This window comes from Hemibagrus wyckioides, linkage group LG01 (assembly GCF_019097595.1).
Source record: "Hemibagrus wyckioides isolate EC202008001 linkage group LG01, SWU_Hwy_1.0, whole genome shotgun sequence".
NCBI classification, from domain to species: Eukaryota; Metazoa; Chordata; class Actinopteri; order Siluriformes; family Bagridae; genus Hemibagrus; species Hemibagrus wyckioides.
In genome coordinates, this window is record NC_080710.1 from 24691266 (window position 1) to 24716732 (window position 25467).

The 25467-nt window shown below is 39.9% G+C and overlaps 1 protein-coding gene across 2 annotated transcripts in view; it reads left to right on the plus strand.

The window, feature by feature from the left end:
- gfod1 (glucose-fructose oxidoreductase domain containing 1) overlaps positions 1–14908 on the plus strand; it is a 35717-nt gene extending 20809 nt beyond the window's left edge. For both annotated transcript variants that reach the window (XM_058391312.1, XM_058391303.1), the window contains exon 2: positions 4953–14908. In XM_058391312.1, the coding sequence (XP_058247295.1) occupies positions 5009–5875 (867 nt within the window). In that variant the 5' untranslated portion in view covers positions 4953–5008 and the 3' untranslated portion in view covers positions 5876–14908. The remainder of the gene's footprint in view (positions 1–4952) is intronic.
- Positions 14909–25467: the final 10559 nt, after the last annotated feature.

Sequence of the window (25467 nt, forward strand, 5' to 3'; positions counted from 1 at the left end):
AGCAGTATGTGTGCATATTGTTGCCATATCTGCCAGCTGACAGATCCCAGGGTAGTTTGATCAGGTGTAGATTTTAGTGATGTGGATGGATGTCAGGATGTAGCTCATATCTGACAGGCTGAGAGCTCATGAGAGGTCTTCAGCTCAAAAGTGTCATCAACCTCTTTCTGGAGGTTTAGTGGAAGGCTTTCAGCACTGCTGAGCTGTCACACCGTCATGTGTTTGTGTGTGTGTGTGAGAGAGAGAGAGAAAGAGAGAGAGGGAGAGTAACATTGGGGTTTGACACTTTCACACTGTTATATGTTTGCGTGTGTGTCTGTTTATGTGTGTGTTTGAGAGAGAGAGAGAGAGAGAGAGAGAGAGAGAAAGAAAGAAAGAAAGAATGAGTGGGAGAGTGACATTGAGGTTGATACCAAAGATGCATCATGTAGACTGTCATGTGTGTGTATGTGTATGTGTTCGAGGGGGTGAGTGACATTGGGGTTTTAACGAAAAATGCATCATGTAGGCTGTCACACTGTCATGTGTGTGTATGAGAGAGTGTGTGAGAGAGAGACAGATACTGAGACACTGGGGATTAAACCAAGTAAGCATTATGTAGACTACATAGATCTATTCCCGCTTGCATAAATTGTACAGTACTTTATTAGAATAGTGTGAGTCAGTGTGTTTGTAAAACTGAAGTAATCTTGGGAAACTGAGGGGTTTGTGGTGAGCTGTGGTACATGGTTATACATCATGAAGGAGACCAAGCGTCCCCATAATAAGAGTAATATGTGACAGTTTTAACCTTGTATAGGACATTTTTATCGGACGTCCCTGTTCTTGTATATTTGGTCCTCTCCAAGATATTAAAAACATGGCATCCTCTACACACACACACACACACACACACACACACATATACACATGCACATACACATATGCATGTACATACACATACAGACACACATCAGGTTTGCTGTCTCTGACTGGTGTGAGCGTGTATGAGCTGTGTGACTGTATATTTTTTGCCCATTAGTGCTGGTTTGGTCCCCAGAGCTGGTTAGCATAATAATGAGCCTGCTCTCTCTCTCTCTCTCTCTCTCTGTCTCTCTGTCTGTCTCTCTCTCTCTCTCACTCCCTGTATCATCTTTCAAATTTTTTTCTGGCAGATTTGCATTTTAGTATCCACATTACCAGATCTTGTTTCCATGAATAATAAAGACCTTGTCCTTGTTCTCGCTGCAGTTTCCTTGTGCTTTGTCTTTCTGAAAGTGTGTGAATGCCTCTGACACATTAGACTCACAGGACCTGCATAAACATCTGAGCTGGAGAGGCACATTCCTAGCACACTTAAAGCAAATTCGATTTATTCCTTTTCTGTAGCACTGGAAAGCTTCATTCAGATCAGACATACTAGTAAATGTAAGGTGATATTTCTGTCTGCCTATGAATATGAAAAATACTGCAGTCAGTGGTGCAGTCTCATTGAACAGCAGACACAAGTGAAATGCAGAAGGGCCATGAGAAGGAATATTACTGTGATTGTAGTAATATTTATACATTTAAAATGTATACACAGCATGCATATGTTTAATCCACGTATCCTTCTTTGTATCGAGTCAAATGAAACTCATTTCTTAAATGTTTTGATAAAATTAAACTTGTGTCATTTGTGTGATGTAGCAGAATATTTAATGATTTAAAGAAATATCACATTTAAGTATATAATGGCAACAATTATGACTTGGCGGTTTGCCTCATACCTCCAGGGTTGGGGTTCGATTCCTGTCACTGTTCTGTGTGTATGGAGTTTGCATGTTTTCCTGGAGGTTTCCTCTGGTTACTCCAGTCTCCCCAGTCCAAATGCATGCATTGTAGCTGATTGACATCTCTAAATTGTCTGTTGTGTGAGTGTGCATGCAATTTTGCACTGACATAGACTTGCATCCTGTCCAAGGTGTTCCCTGCCTTGTGTCCTGGGTCTCGTGGGATAAGTTCTAGGCTACCTGCGACCCAGTAGGATAATCAGTGTAGATAATGGATGGATGGATGGATGGATGGACATTTATGGCATGATTTCACATATTTGGGTATTTTATTGAACGTATAGTTCACTCTGTAGTACTGTTGTACTGTTGGTCAGTTGTGAGACTGGCCATGCAGTATGGTTTAGAGACAGTGTCACTGAGGAAGAGACAGGAGTCAGAACTGGAGGTAGCAGAGCTGAAGATGTTGAGGTTCTCTTTAGGACTGAAAAGGTTGGACAGGATTAGGAACGAGTACATCAGAGGGACAGCTCATGTTGGACAGCTCAAGTTAGAGAGGCCAGATTAAGATGGTTTGGACATGTTCAGAGGAGGGAGAGTGAGTATACTGGTAGGAGAATGTTGGACATTGAGAACTGCCAGGCAGGAGGCAAAGAGGAAGGCCAAAGTGGAGGTATATGGATGTAATAAATGAGGATATGAAGCTGGTGGGTGCAAGTGTTGAGGATGCAGAAGATACGGATAGGTGGAGAGAGATGATTCACTGTGGTGACCCCTCTGTAGGTTCTGTAAGCTCAGTATATCATTTCACCACTAAGTAGTGAATAGGAAATGATTTGAAATCAGCTTGTGTGTTAAAAAGTCTTAAGTGATCAACAATGTTCCTGAACAAAATTCAGTATAGTGGATTTTTTTTTTCATGGACCTTGGGACTGGTATATAAGCATAGTATCACTTGTGAAAAAGTTTTCACTGTTTAGTCTGTAGCATTATAAATTAAAGGCATATTTCTGAATGCATTAAAAGTCTGAGAATTTTTAAATTATTGTAATCCAAATTTTATTTCCTACTCTAATGTCAAAGTGTAGAGTTCACATTGTTTCACCTCACTTCCTGTTTTCTCCTCAGACATATACCTCATTTATTACCCTGTCTTTTTTATCTTTTTATCAGCTGTTTACCTCTGTATTTTGTCTATCTCTGGGAATCATTCTGTAGAAGTCTTCGTGGAGATTATTTGGTCTGCTGCAGGGAGAATAGGAAAAAAATATCATTGTCCATTAAAAAGCACATTTTCAATTGAACTGAAATGGTGAACAGAACAATAGACAGTGTCACGAAGCGGTGTTACAGAAATCTAGATGTACATTTAGTTCCTTAACTAGCAAACCAAAGGTGACAGTGGTAAAGAAAAGCTTCCGGAGGTGATTTGAGGAAGAAACCTTGAGAAGAACTGGACTCAAAAGGCAGCACATCCTCTTCTAGGTGATGCTGGATTGCGATAATATAAATCAATCTCTTCTACAAAAGAGTCAAAGAGTACCACATGTTTTGAAATGTAGATTATGAGCATATTGTGAAGCCTGGGATAAGGGACAGTCTTTATGATTACAGCAGCAGTTATTAGGTACAAAGCTACAGTATCCATGTAAGATTGTCTGTTGAGGAAAGTGCAAGTCTTTGGTTGAAACTGGTTTAGGGAAGTGCAAAATGGTGTAGGGTATCGATGTGGGATCATCCATAGAAGCAGAAAGTTACAGAGTCACATATCCGATGATACATGAGTCCTGATTAAGATTGTATGTGTGTAATTACAACTGGATTTACTTCTTAATTAGTTTTAATTATATCAACTATCATTTGAAATGCAAATCAAAAGAGTCCAAAAATGACCATGTACAAATAAATTCATCTGACTGTGTGTGAAGTCAGGAGGCTTCAGTTACCTTCACGCAACCCGAAGAGATCACAGCCCGTCTTCTCTGCTGTTACGTTATCTGAAACTGTATTCCATCATATGCTCTGGGAGTATAAAAGTGGGTCATGAGGTTTAATTTTGTAGCCTGCGTTCCGCTGCTGGGAGCTAATGGGAGATTAGCTGGGAAGGTTTTGCCCAGTGAGTCTCAGAAAGCACAATGGCGTGTTCCTTCGACCAGGCCCCTTTAAGAAAAGGTCACATGAAATGGTGGAGAGCTGTGAGAGCGGCACCACTCCAGCTTTCCTGCTGTTTATCTAGCTGACTGGGCCAATCAGTCTGGCCTTTTACAGCCCAAACAATAGCAGGTCTGGTGGCCCACTTTCCCATTGATGAACGGATTTATCCTATAGCAACATTTTTCCTTATAATGCAGAATACCAGGTTTTTAGCTTTAATTATTCATTTTAATCAGCAACTTTATCAATAATGCATCTAAGGGCAAAAATTGTCATTATAGACCTGTTTTTAGTGCAGCATGCCTGGGTATTTTGAAGCAAGTGTGACTGGTTTAGGTTTTCGCAGCTTTGAAATCCACACGTTATTAGAGAGAACCCACTAACACAAGCTCACTGAGGTTTTACCGTATATCTCAATGGCAAGTTCATATGAAGCCAACTTTCCTGCTGTCTTGGTCACTGTGACATTTATCATTATTTAATAATATCACAGTGAGGGAGGATTATAATGTAATTATTGCTGTAGGTAGTAATCTTGAGTTTAAAGGATGTAATGGCCTGCTAGTCATTTCACTCTCTCACACATGCGAGTTATTTTAATGCACATTTATTTAAATAAATAAGAATGCCATGTTTCTGTTTTTAAACTGTGCTGTCTGCTATTCCGATAGCACATCTTGTGTCCATGTTCATTTTTGGCAGGGCATTCTATCTTTGGGGATTTCGGTGTGATGAAATGAAAGATGAGGCTTAAATAGAGGGCTTTTGAAGTATTGTGAATGAGATCTGCCTTGTGTCATTGAACAAATTGTCTCATTTTGTCTAATTTCTTTTCTTAAATGAAAGAGGTCATTAACAGCAAACATGAACAGTAGCAAAAAAAATTGAACTGCTTTTAGCACTTCCTTTTTCCCAGTTAATGCCACTTCAGAAGTTTGAGTAATTCTGTTGGAATGCTTTATGATCATGTCATTGCTTGGCTTTGGCGTGTAACCTGATGACTCAACATTTGACTAATTCTCTGTTCTTCTTTCTGTAATCTCTAAGGAATTGGCAAGAATGTCATCTGTGACCGCACGGCCACACCGCTGGATGCCTTCCGAATGATGTCAGCAGCGCAGTACTACCCCAAGCTGCTGAGCATTATGGGTAACGTTCTGCGCTTTCTTCCGGCTTTCGTGCGTATGAAGGAGCTGCTTGAGGAAGGCTACGTGGGAGAACTGCTGGTCTGCGAGGCACAGGTCCACGGCGGCAGCCTCTTGGGCAAGAAATACAACTGGAGCTGTGACGACTTGATGGGAGGTGGAGGACTTCACTCTGTGGGCAGTTACATCATCGACCTGCTTACGTTCCTGACCAGCCAGCGTGCCATCAAGGTGCACGGCTTCCTCAAGACTTTCATTAAACAGACAGACCACATCAAGGGCATCAGACAGATCACCAGTGACGACTTTTGCACTTTTCAAATGGTGCTGGAGGGTGGAGCCTGCTGCACGGTGACGCTCAATTTCAACGTGCCGGGTGAGTTCCGGCAGGAGGTGGTTGTGGTTGGAACGGCTGGACGGCTCACGGTGAGTGGCACGGACTTGTATGGACAAAAGAATAGTGGCATGGGAGGCCGTGAGTTGCTGCTCAAGGACAGCACACCTTTAGGCAATGCCTCGCTGCCTGACAAGGCCTTCAGCGACATCCCTACGCCCTACCTCACTGGCACCATCTGCATGGTCCAGGCGATACGGCAGGCCTTCCAGGGCCAGGAGGATCGGCGGACTTGGGACGGCCGGCCGCTCACCATGGCCGCCACATTTGAGGACTGTTTGTATGCTTTGTGTGTGGTGGACACAATCAAGAAGTCCAACCAGTGTGGCGAATGGCAGAACATCGTAGTGATGACCGAGGAACCTGAGGTCAGTCCAGCCTACCTGATCAGTGAGGCCATGCGACGCAGCAGGATGTCACTGTACTGCTAGAGCTACTTGAGTGATGACTGAATAAATGTGAAAGGAATTTGGAAATAAATGACTGAAATTTAAGCTGGAATTAAAACAAAGCCTACTGAATATCATGGTTATAAATTGAAGGATCAGGAATGCAAACAGCAGTATACTCTCTGCATTCTTTGAACACCACTGTTTCTGGATTAAATTACACTGGATTTACGGAGGATGAGTGTACAGCAGATATTTTCAACACTGGAGAACACCAATTAAAAAAAAAAACATTGGTCTGTCCTCCTTGCATGGTGATGAATGTGCAAACCCAATGGGTTGTCCTGTGTATGTGTCTTCTGTGTGAGTGTGTGTGTGTATGTATGTGTGTGTGTGTGTGTAGAACATTACAAAAATCAATAGTTTGGCTGGTAGGCCTTTTAGAGAGGAACTCCCCTCTGGTTAATTACGCAATAAATCTGCCTAGATATGCTTGTGTCTGAAATACAAAGGAATGGCTTGTTTTTTAGCTGTGTCTGCAGAGGATAGTGTAATCCCAGCATGCTAGCACAAGTCTACCGTTCCTTTACGTTTTAGGCACAAATTTTGTTCTTCTGAGCTTATATGAAGCTGGCCAGCTTGTTACTGAGCTTAATGTATCCAGCGTTTGATGCAAAACCAAACCAGTCTTGCATGCAAAGACAAAAGCTGTGAATCACATCTCAAACAATCAGCAGTGGCCTCTGGTTAGCACAGCGTGGGTAGGTGTTCCAGCATGCAGCCGCCTGCACTGTTACAGCATTGCACTTGAAAATAATGACTATAATTAAGACCTAAGCAAACAAGTGGTATATGTGGCAGACATACAACATGGAGCGAAATAGTAAACACCCCTGCTGTTTTACAGATTCATGGTCAGCATACACTAAGTGTCATTGAGTTGTTACATGGCAGAAACAGTTAAATGAACAATATACTGTATATAAATAATACATCCTTGTGTCATAATTAGATTTTCTTGCACATTGTTGAGGGCTAGACACAGTGATTATAAGCCTAAAAAATATGTATACCAAAATATGTTCCAAACAATGCAAAAATCCCTACGCAATGCTTAGTGCTGTCTCGACCACCACATGAGCTACATTTCTAGTGCATAATTGTCTACCATATTCACTATTAGATAATGATTACATCAATTTATTTCTAACATTGACCTACAAGCCAAAAGATTGATTTTTTTTATTTGTTTTGGTTTATTTAGGCATTGCTAATATATTACAAAGCTCTAATATCTATCCTGCTGTTTCCTTTTCCTGTTTATGTTCCATTTTGGTAATGTACCACTTCAGGCATGACATGGGTGGTATAAAAGGGTAAGACGTAACTGGTCATAACTGGTGGTAAAAATCACCAACGTAATGCAAAGACACCACAGGATTAGTAGCAAGAGCTAATTCCTGTCACTGTGTTATTTTGTACAGTCTAACGTCACGCCGCTTGTGATGCAACGAAATGAAAGTTCTTGGCCGAAAACTGAAAAATTGCTAGATTTTATAACATTGGCTTTTTCACGCTATAAAAAAATTTTATTTGTTTATTTTTTCTTATTATTTATACTTAAAAATAAATCTTAATTGAAGGCCTATAATGTTAATAAACTATAATCACTAGCATTGAAATTGTTACACATGCTTGAAACCGTGATGCACACATGTAGTGCAAACTGAGCAGGTCATAAATCAGCTACAAGTTCAGGGTTGCCAGATTGGCCGCAGTTTACTAGAAATCACCCTGGACATGTAACATATGAAAAATTACAACTACACACCCACGGACAATTTCTTTAGGCTCACAATGATTATTGAAATTTCAGGGGTTGCATTTGGTAAGATTGGGGATCTTTCCTAACCTGGCAACACTGTACAAGTTTCTGATACAGTTTTTACTGCATAATCTTATTTCTAGTGTTGTATTTTAAAATGCTGTATTTAAAAAAATAAATAAATCCAATAAATAAATCCATTTCTGTTAACTTTTCGCAGCGTTTGTACTCTTTCGTCTGAGAACAGGACGTGTTGTGCTCGAGCGTTTTCGGCCAAAAATTTTCAGTGGGTGAAATTTCTAGTACTACTGTAATAAATATTACAACCTTTATTCAACTGTTTGAAAAGTGTCATGGTAAATGAACTGTCAGAAAAATTTATTTTGAGAATGTTGTTTTGTCATTTTGTCGAGTGTGAGATTTTCTTTTTCTTTTTAAGCTGGCTGTGAAAAAACATCTGCTGTACATAACTACATCCATTTTTATACATGCTATGCGTAATATAGACATATTTATTTTTGCCTTTTGGATGTTTTACGTTGAAGTAGGTATTCTGTGTCTTGTATGAGAGGTGCATTGACGCCTTTGGTTTAGACGCTTCTCCAAGAGAGGTACAGCACTTCCACTGTGATGCTACTGTCCATGTGTGACCAAAATCAGACTTTTTTAAAAAATCTTTTTTTCCAGTTTCATAGCTGGTAATTTACGCATTATGGTTATATGAGACTACACAGGAGGCTTGGCATGAAAATCATCTCTGGATGTGCATATTTATAATATTCGCTTCCTAAAAATGCCTCTTTCCTCCTCCTCTACCTGATATTTGTGCTTGCGTGCATGCTATTCTTATAATCCTAAACAGACGGATACTGTTTCAGTCGACCAGTTTCAGTGACCTTTCACCTCCTTCTCTAAATCATGTACATCCGCTCCACTCGATTTGACATCTATAGATTTTTTAGAATGATTTTTAAACTGGGAAATGATTTCATTTCAGGGATCTCATTACGAAAAGAAGGACGGATGCCCTGCAGCTTGCATTCGCTCGGCTTTCTGTTTAATTACACGTCCCTACAGGTCACGGCTCCAGTTCACTTCACTAATTGATCTGATGATCACAAATCATGTTTTCTCAGAGCAGAAACAAGCTGCAGCATTTTAGCTAGCATAGAGCCTGGGATAAAGACCTTGCAATTGCAACTATTATTGATACCTTGCAAATACGAGTAACTATCATGAAAACAGCTTGGGACGATATGCGGGTGTGGTTTATGAAGTAAGATCTCCGTTAAAAGACACAGTAGGAGCATGTTCGTTATAAATCAGACGCTGGATTACAAAAAGGATTACAAAATGAAATCTGATTCAATTTGATATCAGAAGAGACTGATATCAGAAAAGCTTGATGTTATCTGAGTTCACCTGAGGCATCCTTTCAGATTTTATTCCTCAAATATCCAGAGATGATTCCTGCAGTGAAATGTAAAAAGTTTTTAAAATGATTATTTATTTATTTATTTTTTAACGGGACAGATCTTATCACCAGTAATGATGTCTTTGGGAATGAGATAAATGAAAAGATTATGTTGCTTTGTAATTCGAATATGGTTTACATTGTCTCCACCTTCAAGCTCTGTCCTCGTACAGCTGCTGTAGTAATCCAGTTATGCAAATAGCATAATATTACAGATTGCAGATGTAAGTGTGATGTTATTGCGTCCTGATGAGTTTTCGCCTCAAAAATACCATACTTGTGATTACAAATCTGTTATGTTGCCAGTTATTGCTATGCTCTTACTGAACTTGTAAGAAATAATTCAAAAAAGTTGTTAAACATTACATCTGTGTACGTTTGAAGTGTGTATATGTCTGCTAGCATTGCTGTTGTGTAAGAGTTGTGTCTATCCTTCTCTTTATGTAGCATTAGCAAACACATTGAGAAAGAAGGTGGGGGTTGGGGCACGCTAAAAAGGCCGAGACTCAACGGTCCGGCTTTTGGCCACACTTCAACAGGACACGCTCGGCTTTCAAAACCGATTCTGGCGAACAAAGCTTTGATGGAAGGGTGAGAAGGGTGATTTGGAGAGAAAAAGTGAATCCTTTGACCCGTCCCTGAGAAGCGATAAATGCGTAGCCTTCCCACTCAGAATGATAAATGCTCACATGGTCCTGTGTAGGATGGGTTAGTGCTATTGTCATGGTTGACTTTTCCTCTGTGTTGCATAAGATTGCTGTGTTTAAAGAGTAGAGATGATACAGAGATGGGCATCACCTTTAATTGCCGTCGGGATAGAGAGGGTGTTGGTGTGCTCCTACTGAGAGCGGCCTGCTTCAGTATGAAAAGACTCCCAGCTCAAAGAAGAGCTTCTTCTGCTGCCTCAGACAGTATCCTAGCAACCGAATACCGCTGGGTGAAACCAGCCTTATCTTACATGTTTTCTGCTCTCCTTTTCTCCTCCGAAGACGGAGGCACTGATTTGCATGGTAGACTTCCAGTTATCTATCTTTAATATGATGTTTTCGCTTTATTATAATAATTTAAAATAACGCTTGAGACATTTACTGATATTAACAAAGGCCAAAGGGTATGCACTATTATCCTGTATGCTCACAGTCATTATAACACCACTGGGAGACTATAAATTGGTCAGATGGAAAAAATAGTGATGCAGAAACACATTTTTACGCACTTAAGTCTAAATCTGGAACATTTTATAGGTTTACTTTTAGGATTGTCTCTTTGGGGCGTTTTATGCAGAGCCCATACAGCAAAGTTGTATTCATTGTTAAGTTTTTATTCGCCTGTTTGATTCGTTAACTTGAATTAAGTGGGCTTAAATTAAACCTTAATAACTAAAAAAAAAAACAAGTAGGCTTGTAAGTAATATCAACTTGGACCTGTTCTGTCTATAGAATGTTTAGGATAAAAAGCCCTCCATTAAATAGGCAGAATATTATTGTACATATTTGAATAATGAGAGTAATATTTGAAGCTTTTCTTTTTATTTACAACTGGGTTGGCAGCAAAACATTTTTAGATCCTTCCTCAGCATGTTTTTAATGTAAGTTGTCAAGCTGAATAAAACTCCCTGGATAAAGATAACTGAAACCATCATAAATCACAAATTCAGACAATCATTTAAGCACTTTGAATGTCACTATGTACCCTGATAAAGCACAAAAAAGGGTTGATTCTTAGGCCATGGAGATGGTGCTGATCAGGAAAAGTGTACAAACCGAATGCTGCGCCCGAAATGCAAAAAAAGTCTCAGCCATATGAGGTTAATGGTAGTTAATGAACTAATCGACTCACTGAAATACCCCTGAGTGTGGTGTTAAAGATACAGAGCTTTGGGATGAATCAGTAAGAACACTGAGCTTTTGTATGGCATGTCATTCCACCTGACCCTACTGTTCTCCTCACCACTAGAGGTCAGCATGATCGTGTAAAACGTTATTTGTCAGTGGAATCCATCCATTGTTATCATATCTCACATACACACAAGAGACAATTGAGAAATGAGTGGTTCTTGTGCTTTCTGTTTTCTTCAAGCTGCTTTGTTTTCTTCAAGCACTTGAAGAAAACAGGTAATTTATTTGGTAATGTTTAAGTGACAGAAATTTCTGGCATGCTGTGTTTTGTTTCTCCAAGTTGTCACATATACATTACAGCACAGTGAAATTCTTTCGTCACATATCCCTTCCTTGGAGGTTGGGGTCAGAGCACAGGGTCAGCCATGATACAGTGCCCCTGGAGCTGAGAGGGTTAAGGGCCTTGCTCAAGTGCCCAACAGTGGCAACTTAGCAGTGCTAACCCCTGATCTTCCGGGCAATGACCCAGAGCCTTAATCACTTGAGCTCCCATAATACACAGTAAAACAGTAAAATAACACAACTAAACTGACTGTCAATAAACTATGCTTGCACTGAAATACGCCTTGTAATGTTAGAAGCCTGTAGGCCATGTAAACACCACTGTTTCTCAAACTGAGGACCGCAATTTTATACCATTTTTTTCCAGTGTTAAAATTCACAACTCACCATTATCAACACTTTTATGTTCATGATTCAGTTATTATAGTTATCAGCCTGGTCACTTTAATTCATTACAATCCAAACACCAGTAACCAGTAAATAAAATGGCTTTTTTTTTTTTTTGTCTGTGAAAAGCCCAGGAATAAAATGCTCTAAAAAATAAAAGGTAAGGTTAAAGGTTCCACTCATTAATATATCTGAATAAATCTGGACTGGGTATTCATAGAGATTTTTTTAACAGTTAAATGGGTCCAAGGCTTCAAAGGATTTGAGAACCCCAGACCTAGACAGACATTCTTGGAAAGTACACCTGGCTAACACTTATTTGACTATTCAAATGTGTGACGCAATTCTGTCCAGGAACCATGTGCAACTCGCACATTTCCTCATCACCACAGGTGGCTAGACGAGTCCAACACTTTTTAAGAAAGCATTCATTTTGTAGCCTCTGTGGCCTCCGTCTCAGAGATTTGTTTGTGAAAGCTGCCTTTGTATTGTCGATGTCAAAGACCGTTTCTGATGCTATGTTTATTTATTTATTGTACTATATGTACTGTATATCATGGATGCATGGGATGTATATATTTTGGAGTGGCAGAAGCATATTTATCAGTCTTGAACTAGAGAATGTAAATGTTTTAGTTGCATTAGAAAGTATATTTTATATAGCTGTGGTATCGAGAGCTGCAAGAACAGGAAAGCAGGAACGTCCATCTGTCATATTGATGATGTGTGGCAAACTCTGACCATCCTGAGGTCCACTGTCTCTACACTCCCACCGTGTGTGTCTGTATGTCTGTGTGTGTGTGTGTACTCGTTAAAATTGAGCACGAGTTGATGCTTTCACTAGCGTTGAGTCTCTGTATCAGATCGTTGTTTAGGGAATGTTTCTTGTCCAGACCTGACCATCCATGTGATGTCTCATCTGATGCTGCAGTTTCTATGGAATTAAAATATGTAAACAAATATTTGTGTGCTATCTCCTTCCTGTTACATTTTACATAGCTAAATAATTCACTCTTTTATTGATTGATAATTTGATCAGTTATTGACTGTGTAATGGTCAAGTCTTTGTGTTTCTTATATTTCTGTGGATTATACAGAGGCGCATTCGTAGACATTTTGTCCATCATTCAAAGAAAAAAAATCTTAAACCAGACCTGCTGGACTATGAGGCTGTTGTCATGGAAACAGATGTAGTAACATGAACACTACCTATCTTTGTCTGAAAGTTGCTGTATTTTCTCTTTGTCTGAAAGTTGCTGTATTTTCTTTGTCTGAAAGTATTTGGCTCATGCAGTTGATGGTTGATGGCAGTGATGGTTGGCAGTTGACAGGTTTATAGTTTCTGATGTTGTCCACCTGTAGTTACTCACCTTTTGGTCCTCTTCATCAATACAAATTGATTCCCATACACTCCCAGAAACAACATGCTGTTAAACTAAACCATTCCTTGTCACTGGGTTGGTACTCTCAACATTGTATTAAAACCTCCCAGGTAAATACAGTTATTTTAACTTGCTGTCATTTCTTTGCAGTGTGGTGATGGGATAACAAATTGAAGGAAGAGGAATGACAGAATTTATAATACATGTTGTGAGATTTGACGATTTAACCTAATCATTGGCATCTGATCACTTTTATGACATTGTTTTTTTTTACTGTATTGTTTAAGCATATATAAGAATCCTTTGATGGATGCTGCCCTCTGCTGGTTAGGATTAACCCTGCAATTTTTTATGTGCTCCTTTTACAGTAATATATATTCTGTAGTAGAGTATTCTCACCAGCCACTTTAATAGGAACACCTGTACACCTAATCATTCATGCAATCACCGAATCACCTCATATGGCAGCAGGGCAATGCAGCTACAGGTCCAGAGCTTCAGTTAATGTTCACATCACAGAGTGAGGAATGTGTGACATGGTTGTTTTATAATAATTTTATAAAACAATTTTATAATATATGTAAATGTATATGTATTAACATATTGAGTTCCTACAATAAATAATTAATAATATCTTTGAAATCTCACTGGCTTATAGAAGAAGCCTTTATATATTACAGCACAGTGGAATTCTTTTTAGGGTTAGAGCACAGGTTTAGCTATGACAAAGCACCCCTGGAGCAGAGAGGGTTAAAGGCCTTGCTCAACTGCGGTAGCCTGGTGGTACTGGGGCTTGAACCACAACCTTCTGAACAACAATCTAGCGCCCACTTAACCACTTGAGCTACCACTACTTTGACTGCTTCACTACTACTACACCCGGACTCTCTCATTGTTCATGTTCACCAGACTACTGATTACACACAGACTACACACTTTAACAGTTTATGCAGACTCTAAACATTCATGTCAAGTGTTTAGTATTCAGGTGTTAGTCTTTCAGGTTTTACCTTTTTTTTTTTTTGATATTTTCTGCTCTAGTTCATCCTGTTTGTTCATTGTTTGACCTTTGACTGTCTTTCAACCATGTTTTTGGATTACATCTTTGATTGTTAGCCTTGACTATAAAGATCACTGTGTACCTGCACTTGCATCCTTAACCGTTTCCTGGGAGTAGGCTATAAATCATGTATATAAATCTCTTTTGGTTTGGGGTTTTAAAAACTTATAGCATGGACACAAGGGTCTGGTGAAATGATGACCCGAGTTACACTGTCTTTAAACATCACGATTACAAGCATACCTAATATCTTTCTCTCTTTTTCTGTCTTTGTCTGTTAAGCTATACATCCCACTGCCAAGCTCCCAGTGTTCTGAGTTTCCAGTGTGACCACTTCTTCTTTCCAGACCTGCCTGATCCATCCAGATGCTCTACCCCTGGTTGGAGTCTCATCACTTGGTGGTGCTCACTGCTGCTGAGGATAGATCTGAGTGAACAGCTAGTGACCCAGGGGACTGTGGACAGAACCACTTGGAGACCATCACTCCATCCCTGAACTGCCGTTGCATCAGTCAGCTTGTGGAAGGAAGTCCAAAATGAACTCAGAAACTACACTGACCTATTAGTTCCTCAAGAGCTCTTGGTTTCTGTTGCAAAAAGGACATTATTTACGTTTACATTATTTATTGTCCGGTGTCACCCAAATAAGGATGAGGTTCACTTGAAGGTTTCTTCCTCATATCATCTCAGAAAGTTTTTTATGCACCCTCTAAAGCTGCTTTGAGACGATATCCATTGTTATACAAATAAACTGAATTGAAAATGAAGTTCACGCTTCACTTTCAGGTGCTGGTTATTAGTTGTTAGCTACTTTTCCTTAAACGTGGTGCTAAGCCAAAGGTCTTAATGTGTGTGGACTGCTCTAAGCTACCTAATCAGCACAATAGAGTTTGCTGGGGTAATCTTAACGTCTCACATCTCAATAGTTCCCAGTTCAGTCTGTATGTGGATGTATTTCCAATGCTATTTACCACACACATGAACTAGTCACACCAGCGATAGCCACCAGAGGGCGCACAACTAAACGTTAAAGGGCGGCAGCAGCAGAGTTCCAGCTCTGCATTTCAACTAAAATAAACCAGAACACAGCTCGTCTGAATGACTAAAACAAGTCAAATTAAAATGGTCTTTTGTGTAGTTAGAATAAAAGCCCACACATGGTCTTTGTGGATAAGCTCAAATACCCATGGTGTAAAGAAATAGAGAAATGTGGAGCCATTTACCTTCCACAAAACTCTAGTGCCAAGGGTGTATTTAAGTATCAAAAGCAGCTGAGAACCTATTTATTTAATTTAGCAGTTTACGTCTATAAATATTTATTTAGTTTTAACTTCCATTTCTCTGACCTTTACATTATTACAGGCTTGGAACAGAGTGTAATTGAATTTGGTCTACTGAATGAAGTGTGTAAAAGAATGTGAGTGAGTGTTGCTATGAAGGGAACTGTTTAGGGAACACAGTAAACAGATGCTTATTTTATAACAATCCCAGAAGATCAAAATCTCCTCAAAGTCAGAGGTATCCAAGTAAAATTTGAAAATGTCTGGTTATATAACTTTCCTTGCTTACAAATGTGTGAATAAACAGCTAACATGAGTGAATGTTGACAACCATTCCTATCCAGTAGTGATTAGAATTATTTATGGCTATAATTAAGACAGTTTAAAGTGATTTTGAAAGATGTTTTGTTTCCTAGTGGGGCTTCATGTTACCAATTTGATTAGAACATTGAACAGATGAGCAGAGGAGACCCAGAATAAAGGCATGCAATTCTTTGTAGTCTCGCAGCAAAATGTCTAACCTACAAAAGACTTTGAAACTTTCCCCTTTCTGAATTAATGTATTTTGCTCTGTAGCTAGTCCATTGGTCCAATGAGCTGCCTTCAGCAGAAGATCTCTACAGAGATGAAATGGCTCAAACCAGAGTTGATGAACTATGGCTGTTTTTCTTTTAAGTCTCTGGTATGTTATCTGGTTTCAGAGTCATGCATTTTAAAAGGAATTACTCTCTCCCTGGGTTGAATGTGTTCTAAAGACTGAACACATCTTAATCAGACTCCAGTACACTGCTGAAATCATCATGCGTTCAAGCTGCACACAGACATTTCGGCTACGCTATCTGTTTATGAAAGAAATGATTTTGCTGATGTTTCTTCCATGCTTAGGTCACTCAAAAATGTCTTCTTTATGCCATTTTGTTTAATGCTTTAGCTGCTTCTCCCACTTGTTTGGAAAATATTGGAAAATATTCCAGTTGGAAATATTAAAAGTCAAAGCTGGAGCCTGGTGCTGTTTCAGCAACTTCAAACCGAGCCTCTAACATGATATACTTACTTACCCTTTTTGGCCCATTTTTTCTGGGCAGATATTAAGTGCAGTCTCTGAATAAATAATACCTCTAACACGGATGCTCCACTAAAAAGACTCTCTGTACTAGGATGGGGATTTGTGTCCAAAAACAGAAGCCCAAGGTGTCCTTGAAATCCTTAACAGCAAATTAGGCTGCCAGATTTCTTTATCAGAAAAGCAGGGAGTTTTAAAAGCTCAGAATCTTGCACATGTCCTTATGTGACCCTCCTGATACGTTTTTCCCATTATCCTCAGACTCTTCCAGGTGCAGAAGGAGTGTAATATCTCTGCCATGTCATGTCCCACAGGGCATCCTGCATCCTAGTCCCACCCTGTCTGCTGCACAAATCCTCAGCTTCTGACTCACACTCTTTCCATGCCAAGTCTTTTTCTATCTCACAAAACATTCAGCATGCCAGTGGTGTTATTAACACATTGTATGTTGAACACAGGAAGCACCGCCATAAATTTATTAGCCCTGAGCAGCAGCCAGCAGATGCCATATGGTGGACATTTGTCCAAGAGTTGTGTCGGTTTTCCGACGTTGAAATCTTTTGCCTTAATAAAGCTGAAGAGTAGTATTATTGTGCCATTTGGCCACTGCATAACTGGCTAGTGTCTATATTTGTGGGATAATGCTGTGGTTAAAGAAATTGCAAGAAGAAGACATGAAGAAGAAGAAGTCTTTATTTCTCACTTATTCATAACAGCACAGTGAATTTCCTGTTTAGCATATGCCAGCTTGTTTGGAAACTGAGGTCAGAGAGCAGGGTCAGCCATGATACAACACCCCCATATGGACATGATGCAAATATGGAATATGAAAAGTGTTTTATTCCTTTTACACCCCAGCAATTTGCAGATGCTGTTCATTTATTAATAACACTGGAGACTCCTTTTATAAATATTAAATCCACAGCATATTATTTCAAATTATCAAATATATTTAAATCTTTTTTTATTAATAAAAATTATTTATTTATTTATTTATTTATTTATTCATTCATTCATTCATTCATTCATTCATTCATTTATTTATTATAACAAAAATAATTTAAACTTCTTTTTATTTTTAAAATTCTGATTTGCAGCCATCACTACTGCTGTTACCGCTGTACTATAAATCATTTTATTTGTTTCACAGGCTTTGGCTTCCTCTCTATCTTTATCTCTATTGGTTCTCACACAAATTTAAAAAGCAAACCCATCTCATTTTGCTCCATGCCAATTCAGGAAATTCCTTTCACTGCACTCAGTTACATTCATTGTGTTCTTAGCTTAATGTTTTAAGATGCAGCTTCAAAGACACTTTATTGCACACTTACTGTAAACTAGACTCGAAGACTCATGAATTGCTAAATAGCTTAAAAAGCAGGAAAAATAAACAAATGTCGGACACACAACATATATAGCAAAGCTGCTGAAGTTTGTTGTCTATTTATTCATCTTTACTCAAGTCAGCATGATGTTTGAGCTCACAGATTTCTGCTGTTCTGGTGACGTTCTTCCATGTCACTTTCACATGACTTCCCAACCCCAGCACTTTGTTCTCTGGACCTTCTTCTCTTCCGGCAGACGAGTTCATCTTTGAAGTGTCATTTCTGCTACGTGACCAGTAAATAAATAGGAAGAATTTTGTACATGAATATAGGAAAAGCCTTGAGTTTGACTTCTGAATTTAAATTGTAAGGTGAAAGAGTTATGAATTTTTCTACATTTTGTTTGAAGGAAACAAGAGAACATGTAATACACCCTAGTTGGGAAAATTCCTGGTGGGATATACGAGCACAAAGCAATTAACCCATTCCAATTGTGCTTAGTCAACCCTGTCCTGCTTCATCTGGAATAAATACTGTAGGGGATTTTCGGGGCACTCAAGGGCATGACATGGGCTAGTGATCTCAGTCAGTGTGTGACTCATCACATAGCGTTTGTCTCTGGTTTATGTGTTCCACTCCTGGCAAACGTTTACTGTAGGAATAGGCCTTAGTCTTGCTGTCATGACTGCTAGATACGCTGATGTAAATAAGGAATAAACACAACAAGGTGTGTTGTTACAGAAAAACAATCAGTAGCAGGGTGGTGCGATACACCATGTACTCTTCTCTTCACTTTTACAAAGCAATTTTCCAAACATACTTTCATTTATATTAAAGAATGACAAACTGTTTATGCATTTATAGTTACAGGTACTGTTGCTAAGTTAAGTTATTGCAGTTAGCTCCTATCCCGGAGATCCGGGTTCGGGACTCGCTTGGAGTTCTTACCTATGTTAGCTGCGGTGGCTGAGTGGTTAAGGTGTTGGGCTTGAAAGCCAATGAGGTTTCCCTGTGTAGGTTTGAACCCTGCTTGCAGTGTGAGGTGAGCTGTGGGGATGGCTCAAGTGGTTAAGGCTCTGGGCTGTTGACCAGAAGATTGGGGGTTCAAGCACTGCCAGGTTGCTGCTGTTGGGCCTGTAGGCAAGGCCCTTAATCCTCTCTGCTCATAGCTGACCCCAACCTCTAAGGCTGGGATATGTGAAGAAAGAATTTCACTGTGCTGTAATGTATCTGTTTTTTTTATAAGAAAGCAAAGGAATAATGCATTGACAAAGGAATCTCCTTTCAAAAATATTTTAGAGATCAAATATTTGTACAGAAAGTTTCAGAAAGCTTCACCATATCAATACTTCCACCTGTTCTGTGTAAAATAACAAGACTTTTTGCTCATCAAATTCTATTTTTTCTTGTTATTATTATTATTTCTTCTTTAAGGAGAAGCAGGACACGTTTTTGTTTCCCTGCTAAAGTGTATGTAACTGTATATGTAACAAAATTAAATTAATAAAATAAAAATCAATCAAATTTTGAATGTTTTTTAAGTTAGCTTTTGTGGAGCATCCACCATAAAAGTAGCTGTGAAGGAGCTGTTACTATAGGGACACTAATGTATTAGAACTAGCACATTAATACACCTGTAATTTAAATTGAAGCAAAACACTAACACTGGAGACTCCTTCCAAAAAATATAAACAGACGTCCTCTTAGAGGCAAGTGTGTAGAACATCCGCTGAGCTGTTATTATAGAAATGATAATGTATATGCGTTTTAATATGAACCTCTGATTTGTCTTGTATCTAAAACTACTATGCTGTTATGGAAACATCCTCTGACCAATCAGTGGCAAGTGGAGCATAAAAAGTAGCTGAGGTATAAGGAAAAGAACTCATTGAACAGAAGTTATATTAAAAATTGAGGTTTATTAACAGACTACATAAAATGATGCACCTCGTACACGTCCATCACACTTGGGGTGCAGTGACTTTGTTTGACATACATGTCGCAGATTATAACACATTTGACTACTCTATCAAAATTCCAATTTTATTTTTTTGTATTTATCATTCAAGTCAAAGGCTAAAAAAGAGTAATAATCTATTGACATAAATTTGGTGTGAAAGCTTGTGCAAATTATGTTATACAGTACAAACAGATAATACAATACACTACAGGACAGATACATAAAGATAGCCAGTGACTAGTATATAGTCTGTTTTGTGTGTAAACCAGTTTTAAATGTAAAAAAAATGTAAAGAATACATGGTATAATGCGGAATAGTGCACAGAGGTATTATATTAATGCTTATTCTTTATAATTTAACTAGCTGGTGATTCTTTTGCTTCGGCTGTGGACGAAAGTCAGCATTTCCTTCCCACCTCTTCATGCAGTAATCCTTTTTGTTTTCTTTCCCTCCTGTCTATCTTTTGTTCTCTTCCTGAACACCTAACCTCCCACTTAACTTTCAAAATTACTAATGCATCACTCAGTGTAGATGCTTGTGTGAAAGGCTTGAGCTCTGGGATCCTCTTTCTTTCCACAGCCTGATAACTGTGTTGAGTAAAAAGGGGGAGTAGAAGGAGAATGAGTTGTCCCCCACATTACCCCAGTATGTTCTAGCTTTTCTAATGCCTTTCATGGCAGTCTGTTATCCTTGTCTGCTTTCCCTTCCTCTGATCTGGAACTGCTTAAAGAATGATGTGGATGCTGTAACTTTGTTATACTAACAATGTATTTAAGTATGTGTACACTGTATATAGTACGCTATGCATATATGCAGTGTGTTTATACATGTAGTGTAGGTTACATATGGGTGAAGAGATGCTGGAAAATGATTTTTGTGCTATTGTTGTATCAGTTTTCTTGTGAAATGATTTAGTTTGTAAGGCAGAGTGTGTAGCATGTGGCTGCAGTGTTAATAGTTTTAAATTGCATTCTCACAGGCCAGTTCACTTAGGCCATCTTTAGTCAAGTGCTGTAACTTTTCCAGCTTTCCCCTCCGAATTATTACCTGGAAAATGTTCTGAACAGTGATGCACATTTATTCTGTTGCGATCATCACACTAAACCGGGGCTGCAACCTCCATTTGCTCAATAAATATAAATAAAGCTAGGCCAGTGGTATAAAAGAGAAATATGTTCTTGGCTTGGCTGTGCATTTATTTCACAACTATTACATGATTCTTTTTAATCAAGGCTGGTGAGAATGCCAGTGCCATTCTCTGGCATTAGGTTAGAGATCCTTTATTAGAAGGTTTATATTTTATGGAGACTTTTATAGAAGTTGTTGGTCAGTTATTTGAATTGTATCAAGGCTCAAGTGTGTACTGTTTTGCATTCACAAATCAGGATTCCTGCATCATATGGTGGATTGAGGATATAAAATATACTGAATGACATTAATATTCAGGAACTTTGGTATAAGTTAGCTGAGGTTGGCTGTTGTATAACTTAAAATGTAAATAAATCTACCCCTTCTGTATAGCAATGCCTCTCCAAAACCACACCCCTTATAAATACATGTAGTATGTGTGCAAGATACATAATATTTACCTATTCACTGTATACTGCGTCAGTTATATATGGTTGAAATTACAGTTAAAGCTTCTTGACTTGACTTGACTTGAAAATGAAGAGTTGTCTTTATTGACTGGCAACATAACCTCATGTCCTCAGTGCTGTGATTGGTTGGTTGTTGGTGCTCTGTATCAGAGCGATCACAGTTTTTCATCCTCATTTGTTCATCTTCACTGACCACTTCATCATGGTCAGGGCTGTGATGGATTACAAGAATGCTGGGTGAGATGAGTGATAACACTCTGGATAGGATGCCAGTGCACCACACCACTTTTGGGGGGGGGGGGGGAGGATTCTTGCTATTCTTGTAGATCTGTCACAAATAGGAAGGCACTCTGTCTGGAAAGTGTGTGTAAATGGTTTTTGTGCTCATGACCTCTAGCTAACTTCAGGAAGGAAGGCACAGTCAGTGTGAGATTTATGCAAACCTACTGCACATACATTTCTAAATATTTCCTTAAACATCTGTCATTAAACAAGACTGTTGACTCATTTTGGGGGATTTTATATAGATCCACCATTTTGTAAAAGGTTTTATGTAGTCCTTATGTTCTTTACTTGCTTTACACAAAGCAAAGTCTTTACACAACATTTATTATTAAAGTTTGTTCGTCTCACAAATCCCTAATAGGACAAAAACATACAGCCTAATTCTCTCATACAGGATTCCACATGGCTTGTTCAGTATGAGCAGCTCATGCCTCTCTACCTGATTTTGACATTTCACCTGTGTGCAGGCTCACATTTCCCTCAATGACAATGACTGCTATTCAGAAGGACTGCACCATGGCCAGTGGCATTGCAGTCAGTCTTTATGTCCAACAACAGAGGATAAACCATTAGGATGGATGTACATCAGTGCATGTGGGTTACACTGAATCCAGACTGCTATATTTACACAGAAGAGTCTGTGAGGAAGTTGGTGGAAGTGGAAACAGGAGAACCATCCATAGTAAAGACACCTGTGAGGGTTTTTTAAAACATGTTTTTCCACTTGTCTTTTTAAGCTATTTTATATTTATTATTTTTTTGCTTACTGCTGTGTTGTCTAGCTTCAATCCTACAATCCCTCTTTTTTTTTATAAAGGAAATCCTATGTGAGCCCATTAGGTTATGACAACTACCAGCTCCTGTGCTGTTTTCCTCTTAATGCGTTTAGTCTTGTGAAATAACAGCAAAAGTATGCAACAGGAACAAACAACACACTTTCAATTAAATAAATGACCCTCAATGACTTTATACTACTATAAAGTCAATTTAAATAATTCGAATTTACTAATCATCATTTAAAAATAATCAATAGATTAATATTTAGTTTCTAAATTGTTTTTTTGTTTGTGTGTGTGTTTTTTAGGACATTCTTCATTTTTCAGAAGAGAAATCACATAAGCCTTTCATCTCTCTCTGACGTTTTAGAACGGAAAGGGGAAAGTGAGGCTTGGACTCGAGTAAATTGCACTACATTAACTGTCAGAGATGTTTATCAGAATTTTGGGCATGCCTGGGCATTAATGCACTGCTCTTTTTCCTTCAGATGTGTTTTCTTTTTCAGCTTCTGGTCCTGCCTAAAACAGAGAGCATAACTGCTGCTTGACATAAAGTAGACAGATGGACACAAATGGACATTCTGTGTGTTTTTTTAATCCAATGTAGCAAATAAACCACATGGCTAGGTAATGCTCAGAAGTGCAACACAAGCAATCAGCAAGCAGGCATTAAAGTGGCAAGACAAATGATAGGTTCAACTAAATTGCAACATGGAAATTTCCAGCTTCTGACTAGGGAAAATTAATGAAAGTTCAGGAGGGTTCTTCAACCAAGAGTTCAGCATGCTCTTAGCATTAACAATAAACAAAGCAGCACTTGTTTACTTTTTAAACAAGTTGTATTCTATATAATATAAGCATTTTGCTTTAAATCAACATACATTTATAGATAATACTAGCTTATTAAATCTAACATTACCTCATCGCCATTTCCAGGAGAAAAATATCCATTGTACTATATATTCCTTATACATTCAATTCAATTTTATTTGTATTGTGCTTTTAACAATGGATATTGTCTCAAAGCAGCTTTACAGAACATAAGAAAAATTGTACAATGAGTTTCAGATTAATATTAGACTTAAATTTAAATTTGTTCATTATCCCTATTGAGCAAACCTGAGACGACTGTGGCAAGGAAAAACTACAACAGGTTACGTATGTAACTCGGTTCCATGAGAAGGGAATGAGACGCTGCGTCCTGACTGGCACTATAGGAACAATTTGTCGAGGAAGTGTGTCTGAAGCTCTGTGTGCATACCTGCCAATTCATTGGCTCGGACAGGACAAGTGATGGAGGAATACATGCCAGCATGTCCATATAAGGGCATCTATGTCACATCCATTCAGCTTGCCTTTTGTCTGAAGGAAATGCGAGAGGACGCTCACGGTGTGGCCAGCAATGCAGTGTCTTGTTCCTTTCTCAGGGAACCGGGTTACATACGTATCCTGTTGTAGTTCCCTTTTGAGGGAACTCGAAGCTGCGTCATGACTGACGCTATGGGAACGTCAATAACCATGCCGCCAAACACTGGTCAATGTCTGTCCCAGGGGCCATGAGAGAGCACGAGCGGACCAGGAACAGAACACCCATTAGCCCTGAAGTACCTGAGACCTAGGAGTGGGGTCCAGGTTATAAAACCTGATAAAGGTGTGCAGAGAGGACCAGCCCACCGCAGCACAAATCTCCTGGAGAGGAACACCCCTAGCCAGGGCACTGGATGAGGCGACACCCCTAGTGGAGTGAGCCCTGAGCCTTAGAGGCAAAGTAGTACCATGCACATCGTAGGCCTGGGTAATGGCCAGTGTGCCAAGCGCTGCTTGAAGAGCGGAATACTCTTGTTCCGGCTCCTAAAGCAGACAAATAAGGAGGGGGACTTACACCACGAGCTGGAGCGGTGGACATAGGTCTTAAGGGCTCTGACTGGACAGAGCAAGTGCAGCCTCTTTTATTCTGCTGAGTCATAGGGCGGAAGACAGAAGGCCTGCAGGATGACCGGACGACCGGCCATCCTGGGCATCGTCGGGACATATCCAGCCCTGGGGTGCAAGATAGCCTTGGACATGCAAGTGGCAAACTCCAGGCAGGCAGGGGCAACCAACAGAGCCTGCAGATCCCCTACCCATCTAAGGGAGACCAAGGCTAAAAGCAGAGCTGTCTTAAGGGTCAGAAACTTCTCTGAGGTTGACTCCATGGGCTCAAAGGGGGCTTCCAGCAACCCATCCAGGACCACTGAGATGTCTCAGGAGAAGAGGCGCGGTCTGCAGGAAGGCCTCAGCCACCTGGCACTGTGCAGAAAGCAAGAAACCAGAGGGTGCCTATCTAGGGAGGCCCTGAGGACAAGGGCATTCACAGCAATGGTGGCCACGTACACCTTTAAAGTAGAGGGGGACAGGCCCCGAGGAAGGCGAGACTGTAGGAATCCCAGCACTGTACTGATCGGGCAGTGCATACAGCTTCCTTGTGGAGGGAGCCCTAGCATTCAGCAGAGTCTCCACAACCTCTGATGAGAGGCCTGCCTCTAGGAACTGGTCCCCCTCAGGGGCCAGACCCAGAGCGTCCACATCTCCAGGCAGGGGTGGAGAATCGCCCCTCGCTCCTGAGAGAGGAGATCTTTCCTGAAGGGAATCTCACAAGGAGCACTGTCTAGGAGGGAGACAAGGTCCATGAACCAAACTCGAGTGGGCCAGCGGGGAGCCACTAGAAGAAGGTGGACCCCATCGTGGTGCACTCTGGCTAGTACTTCTGGGAGCAGAGCTACTGGGGGAAAGGCGTACAGATGCAGCCTCGACCAGGTCTGTACCAGAGCCTCTCTGGACCTGGATGAGCGAGGGAGTACCACAGCAGACAGTGTGTCGACTCCTCTGAGAAAAACAGATCAGTCTCCCCCACCAAAAAGTGAGGCGTCCGTCGAAGGGGTCCCACTACGATGACATGCCTCTAGAGTGGGACCCAAGGTCAGAAATCGGGGTCTTCCACATAAGAAGGGTACAAAGCCCACAGTGCGTATCCCTTATGGCACTGAGGGTATGCCCGC